General features: G+C 41.4%; 1 protein-coding gene across 1 annotated transcript; it reads left to right on the top strand.

The window, feature by feature from the left end:
* The first annotated feature begins 594 nt into the window (after window positions 1–594).
* Window positions 595–14,558, top strand: acvr2aa (activin A receptor type 2Aa). Its single transcript, XM_026376315.1, has 11 exons — window positions 595–649; window positions 2,446–2,674; window positions 4,027–4,157; window positions 4,657–4,790; window positions 7,176–7,319; window positions 8,968–9,111; window positions 9,561–9,706; window positions 9,797–9,911; window positions 10,272–10,410; window positions 13,137–13,267; window positions 13,348–14,558. Exons 1-11 carry the CDS (start codon window positions 595–597, stop codon window positions 13,540–13,542), a joined length of 1,563 nt encoding a protein of 520 aa, XP_026232100.1. The 3' UTR covers window positions 13,543–14,558.
* Window positions 14,559–16,713: the final 2,155 nt, after the last annotated feature.

Below are 16,713 nucleotides of genomic sequence, written 5' to 3'. Positions count from 1 at the left end.
CCCGGCTTGGACTGTAATCCCCGATCACACCACCAGGACGCTGTTCGCAGCCAAATGCTTGTGTTCGTGTACATAGACATGTTCGGGTTGAAGTTGTGCTTAGATGAAACTGTCAGTCTGGAAGAAAGTGGAAGGTTTTGTGTATAAAAGGAGTTTGGAGCGACTTCACCGCTAGCTAGCTAACGTTGACGCTAACGCTAATCCCGCTTTGGACGGTTGTGAACCCAGTGAGGGGATCAAAATCTGTGTCCCTGCTTGGTTTTTAGCCAGATGGACCTCATGCACGCCAGACACAGCCATTTAATCACACTGTTTTGATCCAGATGAAGAGACCTGAAACCCGGAAAATATCCCCCGCTGTGTCGGCGGTGCAGCCCCTTCTCTGACCGGGCCTGTCCTCTGATCTGCAGCTCAGGGTTCGCGTCAGTTCTTGGTGGTTAAATGTGTCATATTTTAACCACGGTCCACCGTTAATACCCGAACAGTGTCACGTCTTTAGACCGGAACATGGTGGCGGTTCTCGGTGCCCACCGTCCCATTCGGAGGTAGTTTATTCTTGGTTTTCTAAGGGATTATAGCTGTTCACGATCCACAATGGAACCAGCGTCCAAATTGGCTTTGAGTGTTTTTCTCATCTCCTGCTCCTCAGGTGAGTGTGCTGTCATCACAGGTAACACTGTCTGCCACAGATTAGAAGCATTCATGATTCAAAGTGTTTATTGTCAGGTTCACAGTGAGGAAAACATGTTTCTCTGTACAATTAAATTCTTCATTTGCTATCCACAATGAATGATAAAAATATTCAAGCAATTAAACAAGATATAAACTAGTTAATGAACAATAAGAAAGTGCAGAGCTATACTGAAATAAAAAAGGGACTATGTAAAACATGCAAAGAGAAACGGACATGATTGTTCAAGCAATAGCAGCAGCAGTAGTATTAAGTAATATGCAAATTGTAACTAGTCGAGTAAACCACATGAGAAGGATAATAGCAGCAGCAGAAACATTAACAAATGTGCAAATTAGGAATTCTGTCCAACTGATCTGTGGGATAGATAAAGACAGTCTATGTCAACTGGCTTCTTGTTTAAAAATCTAATATCTTTAAAAAAGAATTATGAATATTTTTAATTGTATTAATTACAGGAGAAATTACAAAAGGGAATTTCAATTACAGCATAATTAAAGCTATAGTGGTGGAAATGATGTTTTGGAATCATCTGTCAGATAACGATAAAAATAAATAATGAGATAACACAGTAAACCAACAAATAAAATAAAAGAATAATAAACGTAACAAGTTTATTTACTATTTTTGCTATTGAACGATTAACTGGTGATTGTTGATCGATCAGTTGATTGTTCATCTGTAAATTTAAAATAAAATGACATAATTTTGACATTTAAGTAACCAACATGATCAATTTTGTGTCAGCAGAATGACTCAGTATTGATTAATCAGCCAAATATATATTTGTTGTGGATCAACAGTCGAAAGAGTCTTCGGACATCAGACTTCTTCTGTCTTCTTTAACATCATATTGAAATGCTGGTACAGTCCATGAAAAGCTGCATTCACAAAAAAGCTGTAGCTGTTTAATTCATACAGCCTGCACATTTTTCACAATAAAATAAAGATCAGGCTTTTAATCTGACACAGTGTGTATTAACTGTGTGCAGTCTGAACATCTGGACATGTGATGCTGCCGTAGGAAAAACATCTGTAAGAGAAACGGTAGCTTCATGTTCTGCTGCATATTTCGGTCTATAATGCTGTGTGTGAGTGAGATCATACATGTTTGGTAAGACAGCTCACAAAGGACAATTCCTCTGTTTTATTCCTCTGCCGAGTGCAGGTTGAAGTGTGACAGGTGTCTTTAGGGGCCATATGTCAGACCCACCTGTGTACAAACAGAACACCTCCAGGTGGAGACAGCAGAAATTCATCTCAATCTTAATTTTGTATTGATGCATCATAGTGTAACAGTCACACAGCAGATGTTTCTGCACTGACTACTTTTACTTGATAACACTTACTGATATGTTCAGTGCACAACTTTTACTTGTATTCGAGTACCTATACAGTGTACTGTTAGTACTTTTCCCGAAGTAAATGATATAAGTAGTGCCTCCACCACTGATACTAAAACTCTTGTGTTTTCATTCCTTTAAGAATCGTTGTAACTCATGCAGATAATAATAATAATAGTAATAATAAATTCTACTAATAATAACAATAATAATGGTGTAATACTGAGATATTTTCTGACATGGCATATTATATTCATGTGTATAGTACTGTGAAACTTATACTGTGATACCATAGTATCCATATTATTATCGCATTATAGAGAATCAGACATCCTGTCGCAGGTCTGTGACACAGCTGCAGTTGTCATGGTGACTTTGCATGTGTTTCTCACCTGTCTGTCTGCTCATCAGGTGCCATCCTGGGCCGCTCAGAAACTCAGAAATGTGTCCACTACAACTATAGCCCTTCATCCTCCTCATCATCAGTGGTGGATGACCGGGGCAATGTCAGCAGGGTGGTAACCTGCTCCGGAGAGAAAGACAAGAGGCTGCACTGCTTTGCCACCTGGAAGAATGTGTCGGGGGTGGTTCAGGTGGTGAAACAGGGATGCTGGCTGGATGATGTCAACTGCTACGACAGGTAAGAGCACCTGGTTTTGATATTAGACACACTAACATCACAGCACATGCTGGTTCACAGATTTTAACTGTATGGAGACAGAAAAGCAGAGTAATTCGAGTTCCCTGGAAGAAATCTACCTGTGAAATCTACCTCTAATCCCCTACCCCAATTTCAGAAACCAGCTTCCTGTTTACTTAAGAAATCAGCTTAGTGGAGATAGTTAACTGTAAACTGGTAACTTGATTGTGAGTAAACACACTAACCGACCCACTACAGGACAGTCTGATTCTGTGTGTGTCCTCCTCACAGTCCTGAAAACACAGGTGTGAAACACGTTGGTCCGATTCAGTGTGATTTCACTTTCCTGATGACATCATTGTCTCTGATGTCTCTCTACAATAAAGCACCAGAAATCAGAGAAGATGGGCTGCAGAACCTCATTCAGAATCTTCCTAACTTTAAGATTCACAGCAGGCGGGAGGTGATCAGCTTCAGCTACTGATAATAAGATTAACTGAATGTGAACCAGATAAACTACACAGAGCTTGTTGCAGGTTGTGTGTGTAAATCTGTCTGTAGCTGTTGGAGCTCTCAGTGTGATTTCATGTTAGCTACCTTCAGGTGGGTTGGTGATGTTTGTCCCCTTAGGGCAGGTGGATTCATCTGTGCAGCTCGGGTTGGAGGTGCTGGAAGTGTGAACAGTTGGAGAGCAGCAGACAGATGTTGTGACATGTTTTATATTCAGTCTACTCAAACTTCAAACCTCCCCTGTATCTGCCTGCAAGTCGTCATTGTGTGGGATGTCAGGGTCAGCATGTTTTTACCTGCCCCACCTGCCCCCGCTCAGTCTGTGCTGTAGCGTGACAGCAGAGTGTTTCCTGTTTCTGCATGTTGTTGAACCCGTTTACCTGTACCTCTGCTGACGTGATTCTGCAGTAAACAAGTTTAGGTACAGGAGCTGTTCACATTAACCATTTATTGCTTGTCTCTGTGATTCAAAGTTTTTACTATTTATCAAACCCTCACAGTGTCATCCTAGAAATACGAGATAAAAACATTTTAAACATCATACAAAATGTATCTGCAGTTCCTAAAGTGAAGACAGATGTTGGTTTTAAAATGTCTCTTGTGTTAATCTGTAGTAATAAGGGACGGTATAGCAGCTCATCCAGTGCACTGACTGGATGTCTGGAGATTTGTCTCACTGGGATGATAATCCTTCAACCAAACTGCTGTGCACTTCTAAGGATAATATTAATTCAATTTAATTAAATTTTATTTGTGAGAGGCCGGAGGAACAAAACTAAAACGAGCCAGGTCTCTAAATGACTTGTAAAAGCTGCTGTGTGTTTCTGTTCTCGTTCTGACAGGAGCGAGTGTGTGGAGAAGAAAGATGCTCCAGAAGTTTTCTTCTGCTGTTGTGAAGGACGTTTGTGTAACGACAAGTTCTCCTACAGCCCCGAAAGCTACAACTGCACCATCAGCCAGCCACCGATACTCAGTAAGACTCACCTCTGTTCATCTGTCTGTGGTTACGTCACCTTTGAATTAGTTGTTTATCGTGTATCTTGTGTATTCTCAGAGAGGAGTCTTTTTAAGAACTAAACCCAGTTTGACACCAGTTCAGTTGACTCTATTACTGTACGGTACTTTCTCTGAAGTCACGGAGCAAGAATAAAAACTGCTCACAGAATTAGAGACTAAGATAAGTGTTCAAAATCTGTCACAGAAGCAGAAACCAATTTTTACTAATGTTCCCAACATGATCATGCATTATCTTAGAGTCTTTATCATACTATGTATTTCTTTTTTTGACTTTTTTATCAAAATAACAACTGAATTCTCTAGACATGTTGAAGTTAACACATCAAGACTTTGTGGTGAAATTATCAGTTTTATCCAGTATTTCTGTGGATTAGTAATGTTATTGATACTTAATTAGTGTCTTTCTGAGTTTATAAATTGACGTTTTTGTCCCTGTGTGTTTCTTGTGTTAACAGCGAAGCCTCCGGTGCTGACCACTCTGATGTACTTACTGGTTCCCATCATGGCCGTCATAGCTGTTGTCCTCTTTTCCTTTTGGATGTACCGACACCACAAACTAGCCTACCCACCTGTGCTGGTGCCCACACAGGTGAGAAGCACTCAGTGTTCTTGTGTTTCTGCACAGAAGTAGCTTCATATCCAGCTAAAGCTAACAACCATTTATTAGCTGCTGAATAACAAACAGACTCAATGTTAATTCAGCTCATCACACTGAATGTATCTGTAGATTCATTCATTCATCCATTCACCTGGCATGAACGAAGGTTTGATGTAAGCAGGGAGGCTGTGACTGTGATCATTGCTCTGGTTGCAATAATCTGCATTTTTTTAATCAACAGTGGTGAATTATTATTATTAAACTAATTTTACTTTCTCTGAGCCTCAGAGATTATGTCAGAAATCATAAATGTCGTAACAGGTTCTCTTCATATTTACATTTATTAATTTGACAGCTGCTTCTGTTTAAAAAGCCCATATTATGCTAAATCCACTTCTATAATGCTCTATGATGCATGTAGACACTAACAAGTATGTGAGGAGTTATTTTTTTGAGTTTTTTTGAGTTGCAGATTTTTTTCTTTTATGGAAATCAGTCCTTGATCGGTCTATTTGAAAGTTGTGCTTGGAGTGACATATTGTTGAGTCTTAGCGACCCAGTGGAAGCTCCACCTCAAAACTGGTCACTTTAGAGAGGGTCTGTTAGCACACATTTACCGACTTACGGCTCACTATAATCTACACTGCTTTTCAGTATTAAAATGTACTGTACATATACAGGCACACTTTGGGGATTTCAGGGTCCTGTTTTTCAAGACCCAATAGTGGTATAATATGGCAATTTTAAAATGAATAAAGATTGTGAACTTAACATATGATGTCCGCCCTTAGTGCTTTGGACATGTTTGCCTCTGTAATAAAGAGGTATGAGGTTGAGTGTCCTACAATAACTGTAACAGTAACAGTAAGTGCTTTATTAGTTTATTGGTTTTCCTCTCAGTCTGTCTCTTTCCGTTTCTCCTGCTGGTCTATGACTCTGTGAACTTTCTCTCTGTGTCTCAGCACGCTTTTCATATAATGGTCGAGGTAAGAAGATCAAACATTTAGTTATCTCAGCTTCATCTCTGCTTTTATTTTTTCTTCATTTGGGTGTAATTTAGCATCTCGTAGTTCTTCTCCAACCTGAGAACCTGTCTTTAAACTATAAACTTTGTTTATACACTGATACACAATGATATTAGTCTGTCAGAAACCAGGCCGTCCATGACGTCAGGACCAGACTGTGACAGAGTCCCAGCGGTCCAAGCACCAGTTTAAAGTGGTCCCGTTCCCCTCACAGAGAACAGATCACCTTATTTAGAGTGGTCACATTTTACTAGAGAATCACACTTTCATTTGAATGTGAAGAAAATTAAATATTTTAAGTGTAATGAGCAGTTGGAAGTAAAAATCCTTAACAGGTGACAGGAGAGTTGGTGCGTCTTCAGCACTGATATACAGAACTGCGAACTGAACCAGAAGGCAAAACTCAAAATTGACTATGTTCCAGCTATCACCTGTGATCCTTAGATCCGGGTTGTGACTGAGTGACTGAAGTGGAGAGCACAACCAGTAGTGTCCTTTGTAGGGGTTCTAGCCTTACCCTTAGAGATTGAGTACAGGGCTCGGAGTAGAACCACTGCTCCTTCATGATGAAAGAACAAGTTGGGGTGGTTCAGGCAACTGATCTAGATCCTGCTGGGTATCTTCCACTGGAGAGTTGCTACATATATTACCTGGGAACTCCTTAGAATCCCCCAGGAGCAGCTGGGAAGAACAATGTCTGAACTACCTTACTGAGTCTGGACTCTGGAAAAAGAGTACAAAATAGATGTAAGATCTCAACACTGAAGTCAAATGTCTTAGAGAATTTTACAGTTGTGTCTAGTCTCAGAACCTTTAAAATATCAGAACATGAGTAGGATTAAAGCTGCAATAACTAATATTCTACACATTATCCAAGAAATTTAATGAATGGGGCAAGATGCTCAAGTCCATTTAATGTTTTTTAGTTAGATACAGGCCTTCTGTTTTTATTCTGGTGATGCTGAGTTTGTTATTGTTGATACTGTTCTCACCTCACATCGGCCTTGTCTGCCACCGAGCGAAACCTCTGAAAAGATTAGGCCCAAGTGCTAATTCTCATTTTGAATGAAAATGGAGGGAGGAAGTCACAGAAAACCCTGCTGCAGCCACACACAAGATGGAGTAAGAAACAGACAAAACCTAAAATGAAAGACTAGGCTAGGGGCAGATTTGTACAGGAGACTGGCTATGTAGAGGAAACCATTACAGAAACAGGACAGGAGGGGCAAAGAATGGCAGGTGTTTGTTTAGAGATACAGGGCCTTTAAATGCACATTTTTCGACATATTCAGTTGCAGGAGCAGAAGCACCATGTTCTTTACTTTTTTTGTTGTTTCTGTGTGTTCTCCAGGACCCTGGTCCACTGCCCCCGTCTCCCATCCTGGGCCAGAAGTCACTGCAACTGCTGGAGATCAAGGCCAGGGGGTGCTTTGGCAGCGTGTGGAAGGCTCAGCTGCTACGAGAACACGTGGCCGTCAAAATTTTCTCCATTCAGGTCTGTTACAAAGTGCTTTGTTATTCAATTCAGTTGAATTTTATTTGTACAGCACCAAATCACAACAGAAGTCATCTCAAAGCACTTTACAGTGTGTAAGACCATACGAAATATAACTGTAAACAGAATTATGTAGAAAACCCAACAACCCCACTAGGCCGCACCAGTAGACAGTGGAGAGGAAAAACTCCCTTTAGAGGAAGATATCTCCAGCAGAACCAGGCTCAGGGTGGGTGGCCATCTGCCTCGACCTGTTGGGTGAGTGGAAAGAGGGGAAAGAAAGGAACAGCAGACAATAAAAACAACAAGCAGCAAAACCCCTGGACAGGGTTAGGGTTAGCTAGGGCCAGTAACTGGACTGGAGATATAGAGAGAGGAGGAAACACAACTACAGGAGAGAGAAGACACAAAGATGACTTTGAAATGGTAGAATTAGAATGGATAGAGGAGAAAGGAGAGGAGCTCAGTTTAACCTAACTAACTAACCTATAGCAGCAGAACTAAGAGATGCTTCAGAGTCACCTAATCCATCTGTAACTATAAGCTTTATAAAAAAGGAAAGTTTTAAGTCTAGTTTGTAGAGAGGGTGTGTGCCTCCAGAACCTGAGCTGGGAGCTGGTTCCACAGGACAGGAGCTTGATAGCTAAAGGCTCTGCCTCCCATACTACATCTGGAAACTCTAGGAACCACAAGTAAACCTGCAGCCTGAGAACGGAGAGTTCTGGGGAAATACGAAACTATGAGGTCTTTAAGATATGTTACTACCTTTTCTATCTGTTTCCTACCCCTAACTTTTCAAATCTGTGGTTCCACGATGGTGGAACGACCTACCCATCTCGGCACACTCAGCTGCCTCACTCTCAAAGATTTGCTGAAAACAGAACTCTTGCACAACTTAAAAAACAACACAACACAATAACAGAAACAGTGTAATTTACTAGTTCTTCTTCTTGACTTAGATATTTTGCTTTGCACCTCACTTGTAAGTCGCTTTGGACTAAAGCGTCTGATGAATAACTAAATGTAAATGTTTCTCCTCACTGATGTTTCTCAGGTACCAGTCACTGAGAGGAGTTTATTGCTATTTTGTTAAATCTCACCATTGTTTCTCTTCCTGGAGGACGAGGATCTCTCTGGTCCTGGTCCTTGATCCAGGTTCAGATGCATGAAAAACATCATATTTCAAACTTATTGTGTTTCTTGGACATTTGATGTGGTTCCAGTATGGAACCAGTAGCAAATATTAAATACCTTCCCCACTCCTCCCAGCTGTCAGAGCATGTTCAGACTTTAAGCTCAGAGCTTTAACCCCCTGCAGGCTGACGGTGTCCTCGACCAATCAGCAGCCAGTAAACCCCCTTCTGACCTGGATTGAACACTGATTCCAGAGGTTTCAGTTTGTGGATCAGTTGTGGAACTGAATGAAGCGGCGTCACTAAAACTGAAATGAGAGCAATAAGGCCAGCTTAGAGAGAACAGGAACTGACTGTCTGATGGTCTGAGGTCTTTTTCCATTGCCTCAATTTCACCTGAAACTCGCTGAATAACATTTGTTAGTAAAATCAGCCTGAACCTGTTCAGATCTCAGCGTGTAACTGTCATGACCTCTGATTTCTGTATTTACCCGTTTTCACCTGTGCATGTTCAGAATAAGTCGTCATGGCAGAACGAGTATGAGATCTACACCCTCAATGGGATGAGACATGAAAACCTGCTGCTGTTCATTGGAGCTGAGAAGAGAGGAACCAGCTTGGACACGGAGCTTTGGCTCATTACAGCCTACCATGAGAAGGTAACATTGCCCACTGCAGGCTGGAGGGGAAACTGCAGCGCACAGTCACTGAACTGAACAAAGATCGACTGGAATTTATTTCTCTTAAATGTTTTATCTATTTTATCCTGTTGTCTCACTGTTCGGTCTTTTAATAATTCAAACTTAGATTCATGTGATTTGTTAAAATGATAATGTGGATAAAGGTTGATTGGGGGGGCAGTAACTCAGGTGGTAGAGTGGTTTCCTTCAAACCCCAGGGTGGGTGAATCAATTCCAGGTTCCTCCAGGCTACTTGCTGAGGTGCCCTTGGACAAGACACTGAAACCCCATAGTAGCGCTGACATGTCTGACTGACTGTCTGGCAGCTGTCCAACCACAATTTCCCAAGGGAATCAAAAAGTATTCATGTTATTATTATTACTATTAAATATTAACAATCTGTAATCTAACTTGTTCTTTATGTTCAGGGTTCACTGACAGACTACCTGAAAGCCAACACGCTGTCCTGGTATGATCTCTGTGTCATTGCTCAGTCCATGTCTCGCGGTCTTGCCTACCTGCACGAAGACATACCTGGGCACAAGGACGGACACAAACCTGCCATTGCACACAGGTACACGCATGTACACATGTACACAGGTACACTCAGGGATCCCAGATAGCATGTTGTCAGAGAGGAGGTGTCACTGTGTTTGTTTTTCAGAGACTTTAAGAGTAAGAATGTCCTACTGAAGTCTGACTTGACGGCCTGCATCGCTGACTTTGGCCTCGCTCTCAGGTTTGAGGCTGGAAAATCTCCAGGAGACACACATGGACAGGTGAGTTCACCTGAGATAGAACACTGTACACCATTATAAAAAAATGACTAAAAAAAGAGAGAAAACTAGCTTTCCTTGTACCACTCTGTGAAGCCACATATTCTTTAAGCCGAACGTTTGTGTATACTTAAGCTTATACTGTGTAAACTGTCAGAGTTCAGTGAAGTAAAAGTATACATTAATATAAGTACTTAAGTTGTACCTGCATACAGATATTTAGTAAATGTTTTTAGTTTCTTCACACATCAGGTAGGAATATTATTAGATCTGATGAAGAAAGACCTGTTTAATGGACTACTTTCTAAATACTGCAGACTGACCGATCTGGGTTTTAAACATGCTAATGTTTGGGTGTGTCAGGTGGGGACTAGGAGGTACCTGGCCCCTGAGGTCCTGGAGGGGGCCATCAACTTCCAGAGAGATGCTTTCCTGAGGATAGACATGTACGCTATGGGTCTGGTTCTGTGGGAGCTCATGTCCCGCTGCAAAGCTGCAGACGGTGAGAAACATGTCACAGACTCAAACATGCAGCTTGTGGTGCTTTTTACAGAGCAGCACACCCAATGATTTAACCCAGAGGTGTCAAACTCAGGCCCATCATATCAAATGTGTATTAGAGCTGGCCCCCCAGTATACAGCGCACACGCCACTAATACTACAAATCCCAGAATGATTTGTTAGTGCGTTGGCGCATCAGTCGAGACCAATCATTAGCATCCATGCAACCAGTCACATCGGACAAACTTAATCTACCCCTCCCCAAAAATGGTCAAATGAAAGAGGCCAAGTGCACAGTTCGTTAAAAAACTCTTGAAGTTTACCGGCAATTTGCCGACTTTGAAGCCCAGAAATGCAGATTTGAACTGCTCAGTAATCCATTTGCTGTTGATGTGGAAAGCTCACCAGCCAACCTCCAAATGGAGCTGAACGCCAGTGTAGCAACACGCTCAAGTCAAAGTATGACTCTGTGGATCCTGCACAGTTTCCTTGTTTCCTCCCCGACACACTGCCCCAACTCCGTGCCCAAGCTGCTCAAATGATCTCTATGTTTGGCAGCACATATCTATGTTGAGGAAAACACCACTCAAGAGTCGTCTCACTGATGAACACCTTCACTCAATCTTGAGGATTTCCTCAGCTCAGAGCCAAACCCCCAGCGTTGATGCATTTGCATCTAAGAAGAGATACCAGGTATCTCACTTGAACTAAGGTGCATCAGAGTAAATCAGAGTGTAGCAAACCCAGTTTGAATGATGCTGTCTTTATGCACTTTGTCTACTCCAAGACATGGACTGGTAATAGTTGAAAGATTAAAGTAAATTATTATTATTTGTTTTTTGTTGTTGGCCTGTGAGAAAAGATTTAAATTAAAAAGGAACTTGAAAGACTACAGATACAGACATAATTTATTTTATTCATTTAAATAAGAAGCGAATACCACTGATGTGTTTATTTTAATTTAATTTCTCATTTGTTTATAATATTAAGCTTTGCTTGCTTCAGATTCAATGTTTAGGCAAAACTAAAGTTTGTTTCCTTATGAAAACGTTCAACATTACATATCTGGAGAGATGGAAAACATGCACAATTGCAGTTAATTTTTCAATAAAGATTGAGTTTGACCCACGATTCTTTCCCAGTTTTTAATTTTGGCCCACTGCGAACTTGAGTTTGACACCCCTGGTTTAACCCCTTTGTTCGCATTTCAGACTGAAATCATCTGACTTCAAAACAATAACGGTAAATAGTAAATAGTTTAGCTTAGTTTGTTTCACTATAGAGTTGATATGTAGCTCACATTCATAGATACTCATCAAAATCTCCCCAAGAAACGGGTCCAGTACTGGTTACAGTTCTTAATTTTAAACTAGTTCTTTGTGTTTTAAAATAATCTGCTAGGAAAACTGGTTCCAGAGTGGAACCAACTCTTTGCTGGTCTAGAACCAAGAACTGCTTGTGTGAGGGGCTGAAGGCTCGACTATTGTGACCAACAAGATTAACTACAATGTTGTAAACATAAAAAACAGTGTGATTTTTTTATGTGCTTGTGTGTGACAATTACTTGTAAAATGGTGAATGGGTGAATGAGATGCAGTGTAAAAGTGCTTTGAGTACCAGTTAGGTAGAAAAGCTTTGTATAAGTGCAGGACATTTACCATTTAAAGGCTAAAGCTAACATAGACATATGGACACGTGTATACTGATGTAGCATGTGTAATGACGTGGCTCTATGGTGGCTCTGTAGCCTGTGGAAAAGAAAACCGGTTCTTAGGTTTTCAAATTGAACTCTGACTAGCACCAAGTTCACTGTAGTTAAAAAGGTAACAGAGGCACAGAGTCTGATCTGAAACCTTAATGCTGCATTAGTGTTAATGAAGAGTTAAAAACATGCTAACAATGTACTATGACAACAATGTAATAATAACAATTAACTATGTGTTGGTGTTAATGTTGTGTTAGATTTGACATAATCCAGGTTCAAGTTTAGTGTCCAAGCCATCTCTGGTCTAGAGTCACTGTCAGGAAGCCAGGTTTGTCAAAGAAAATGGTTTTTAAAAATGAGAAATTGAGAGTCAACATGTGTGTGATCCTGCTGCTAGCCCTGATCCTGGTCTCACGTCCTGCTGCTATCCTTGAACTTCTGACTGGAATTAATAAGAGAGATCATATTTCTCCTGCGTTAGCTTCTCTCCATTTGCTCCCTGTAAAATCCAGAATTGAATTTAAAATTCTTCTCCTCACTTATAATTCACTTAAAAATCAGGCTCCATCTTATCTTAAAGACCTCATAGTTCCAAGCAGAACTCTCCGTTCTCAGACTGCAGGTTTACTTGTGGTTCCTAGAGTTTCCAAATGTAGAATGGGAGCCTTTAGCTATCAAGCTCCTCTCCTGTGGAACCAGCTCCCAGTTCAGCTTCTGGAGGCAGACACCCTCTCTACATTTAAGACTAGACTTAAAACTTTCCTTTTTTATGAAGCTTATAGTTACAGATGGATCAGGTTTCTTCCGTTAAAGGGAGTTTTTCCTCTCCACTGTCTCCCAGTGCAGCTCCAGTGGGATCAGTGGGTTTTCTATAGAACTCTCTGGACAGTTCTGGTGTTTAAAGTCTTAAACCTTAAAAACAGTAAACACCTCACCTCACAACTTATCTCAGTAAATAAACTGTATTGAGTTTAATCATAGACTCAGTAGTGAACTCTGACGCCCCCACTCTCCTGATCCAGGTCCAGTGGATGAGTACTTGCTGCCATTTGAGGAGGAGGTGGGTCAGCATCCGTCTCTTGAGGACATGCAGGATGTGGTGGTCCACAAGAAGCTCAGACCAGTTCTTAGAGAGTGCTGGCAGAAACATGCAGTGAGTCAGACTACAAAACCCATGATACAATGCTTACATTAAAAGAAACCTCCCCCAAAATACTGTCCTGGTTTCTGCAGGGTCTGGCTCTGCTCTGTGAGACCATTGAGGACTGCTGGGATCACGAGGCAGAAGCTCGGCTGTCAGCCGGCTGTGTGACCGAGCGCGTTGTACAGGTGCAGAAACAAACCAGCGTAGCAGCAACTGACGACATCATCACTGTTGTCACCATGGTAACAAACATGGACTACCCACCTAAAGAGTCGAGTCTATGACGAGGACCAACAAAGACACAGCAGGGAGTCTTCATCTGTGAGCACAGACTCAGATCCCAGACTCAGTGACCTCAGTGACCTTCAGGCTTCAGGTGAGTCTCAGAGTGAGTGACTCTGCAACATGGGCGTCAACATGATGGACCCAGTCTCCCTTCCTGTTTTTTTACTGCAAAATAAAAGACTTTTTGTACGATACTGTGAGGATAAAGTGTAATTTCAGTATAAAAGTCAATAAGCTTCTAAATGTCTGTGTCACTGCTGTACATTTACACGTTATTACTACTATTACTGCAATACACACATACAGTGTGAATACTGTCACAGAGCCTGATTATCAGTCATTGATGAAGGAAAAACTGGTCGCGCCTCATGATGATTGAGACGTTTCACAGAAATAAAGTTAAATTGACCTTTTCTTCATCTGAAAAAGTGAAGATTTAATGTTTATTCAAAGGAATTGTAAAGTTACCAAACTGCTAAATTAAATCTGTTAATTAATTAAAGAAAGAAAGTGCTGATTGATTAAGTAATGAGCCTACAAACAGTTTCTTTTTTAGATTTTGTTCTCATTTTAAATCTGACTCAGAATATGGTTTACTTTTGAGAACATCTCTGTAGTCATGGACCAGTTTATCTATAATCAGTAACTGATCAGCGCCTGAGAATTGAACTAAACTTTTTCTGTTTTCTGTGAGTCCTCAGTTGAAAATAAAGTGAAAACACTTCCCCCGTCTGTCTGCAGTGAACATGTATTTTAATTTCTCCTTCCTGTTCCTGTGGATAGAGCTGCAGAGAAATCTGTTCTTTAATGAAGAAGGAAAAGCAAAACACTCAATATGGTTTGATAGACTTTACTACCCAGCATGACTCTCTCGGCTCGGCCACGAGTTAAATTCATGTCTCGTTCACATTTTTTCTTTCTGTTAAAATATTAGAGACAGACTTTCAGTTTGTTCAGACTTGGTTTAATTGTGCTGGTTTTCCTTGTTCTGAGACAATAAAACTTCATCTCGAAATTTGTTAATAAATGTTATTTCGCAAAGTGACTCTGAGCCAACAGAACATTTACTGTGGTCAATAATCACATGGTTTAAATTGATAATTTTAGAACCAAAGTAAACATATTTTAGAGATGAAAATGCAGCCTCGTTAAACATTTAACGTTATATTATAATTCAACACACATACAGAAAAACATCAATACATAAAACTCGATATATATACAGAATATGTAAGATGGATGAAAATAGGTCAATATTAATAGACCGAATAATGATACTGATAATAATCAGATCAGTTCCCCCTCCCCTTACAGAATGGAAAGGAACTGTAAAGTTTGTAAAGTTTAACGGTCTCAGGCAGAAAGGATCTCTTGAGTTCTCTGATGTTAATAAGTCTCTGGCTGAATGTGCTCCTCTGACAAGCCAACACACTGCAGTGGGTGGGAGGGATTGTCCAGAATTGAGAGGAGTTTGGACAGCATCCTCCTCTCAGCTACAACATGTAGAGGGTCCAGCTCCACCCCCAGAACAGAGCCAGCCCTCCTGATCAGTTTGTTCAGTCTGTTAGTGTCTCCACCTTCATGTTGCTGCCCCAGCAGACCACAGCATAGAAGATGACACTGGAACCACAGACTCATAAAACATCTGCTGTATGGTGCTGCAGACGTTGAAGGACCTGAGTCTCCTCAGAAAGTAAATCAGACTCAGCCTTTTTGTACAGTACTGATGAGTTCTTAGTCCAGTCCAGTTTGTTGTTCAAGTACACTCCCAGGTATTTGTACTCAGATACGACCTCCACCTCCTCCCCCTGTATAGAGAGAGGGATGACAGGACTCTCAGATTTCCTGAAGTCCATCACCAGCTCCTTTGTTTCTATTGACGTTGAGTTGAAGATGGATCAATCCACCACTCCCTGGTACTCTGCGACTTCTCCACCCTGAATACATCTGACAACTGCAGAGTCATCAGTGAACGTCTGAAGATGACAGGACTCTGAGTTGTACCTGAAGTCTGAGGTGTACAGGGTGAAGAGGAATGGAGACAGAACTGTCCCCTGTGGAGCACCTGTGCTACAGACCACAGTGTCAGACACAGTCTGTCAGTGTTATTTGATCTCTGAAGGGTTCAGTCAGCTGCAGATCCATTTACCTGGGGTGTGTTTGATCAATATTGACCAATCAATAACTACTGAATAGCTTGTAGAGAAACAACAGAAGCAGCACTCTGTCATCACTAAACTAAAAGCTGAGTAAGTGTGTGTGGCTCTGTGGAGGGGATGGCAGCTGTACTTCACTTAGTAACTGATGTAGGAAAGGTCAGACGGGCTGATTAATGGAAATCCTGTGATTTTACCAACAACCAATTTATAAAATGTGTGGTGTCAGGCTAACAACCTGATCCTGAACACCACTAAGACCAAGGAAATCATCCTGGACTTCAGGAAGCGCAGAGCGGACCCACCTCCACTCTACATCAACGGTGACTGCATGGAGAGGGTCCACAGCTTCACCCTCCTGGGCACCACCATCTCGGCCGACCTCACTTGGTCCATCAACACCAAGACTGTCATCAAGAAGGCACAGCAGCGCCTGTACTTCCTGAAAGGGCTCAGGAAGAACAATGTAGGTCAGGAGCTGCTGGTAACCTTCTACCGCTCAACCATCGAGAGCATGCTGTCCTACTGCATCACAATGTGGTTTTCCCACTGCACTGAAGCTCCAGAGGGTGATAAAGACAGCGCAGAGGATCATCGGCTGCCCTCTCCCCTCCCTGAAGGACATTTACCTGTCACGCTGCCTCAGCAGAGTGGCTAGTATCACCAATGCCTCCCCCCGTTTGACCTGCTACCCTCTGGCAGGAGGTACAGGTCCATCAGAACCAGGACAAACAGAAACAGCTTCTTTCCACAAGCAATCACCATACTGAACACACACATACACTAACTACACCCCACTCTGACTTGACTTACATAAACCTCTACATACTGCACTATACGGCAGGACTCATTCTACACCCAATGGACAACTTCTGTGTGCAATAACTGCAATGTGCAATACAGCTCTACCTTCATGCCATACACAATATTTATATTAATGTTAATTATGTTTTTCTCCACCTACTGCACCTTATTCTATTCTATTCTATTTTTTTATAAGAATAATTTTGTTTT

This window comes from Anabas testudineus, chromosome 21, assembly GCF_900324465.2.
Source record: "Anabas testudineus chromosome 21, fAnaTes1.2, whole genome shotgun sequence".
NCBI lineage: Eukaryota > Metazoa > Chordata > Actinopteri > Anabantiformes > Anabantidae > Anabas > Anabas testudineus.
The sequence above is the reverse complement of the archived record's forward strand: the minus strand, read 5'-3'. Positions and strand labels throughout refer to the sequence as shown.

Excerpts from the sequence above, each read along its gene's own strand:
- acvr2aa (XM_026376315.1), top strand. The coding sequence starts at position 595 with ATGGAACCAGCGTCCAAATTGGCTTTGAGTGTTTTTCTCATCTCCTGC. Across the intron at positions 4,158-4,656 it reads CAGCCAGCCACCGATACTCA|CGAAGCCTCCGGTGCTGACC; the intron begins GTAAGACTCACC and ends TTGTGTTAACAG. Across the intron at positions 9,707-9,796 it reads AAACCTGCCATTGCACACAG|AGACTTTAAGAGTAAGAATG; the intron begins GTACACGCATGT and ends TTTGTTTTTCAG.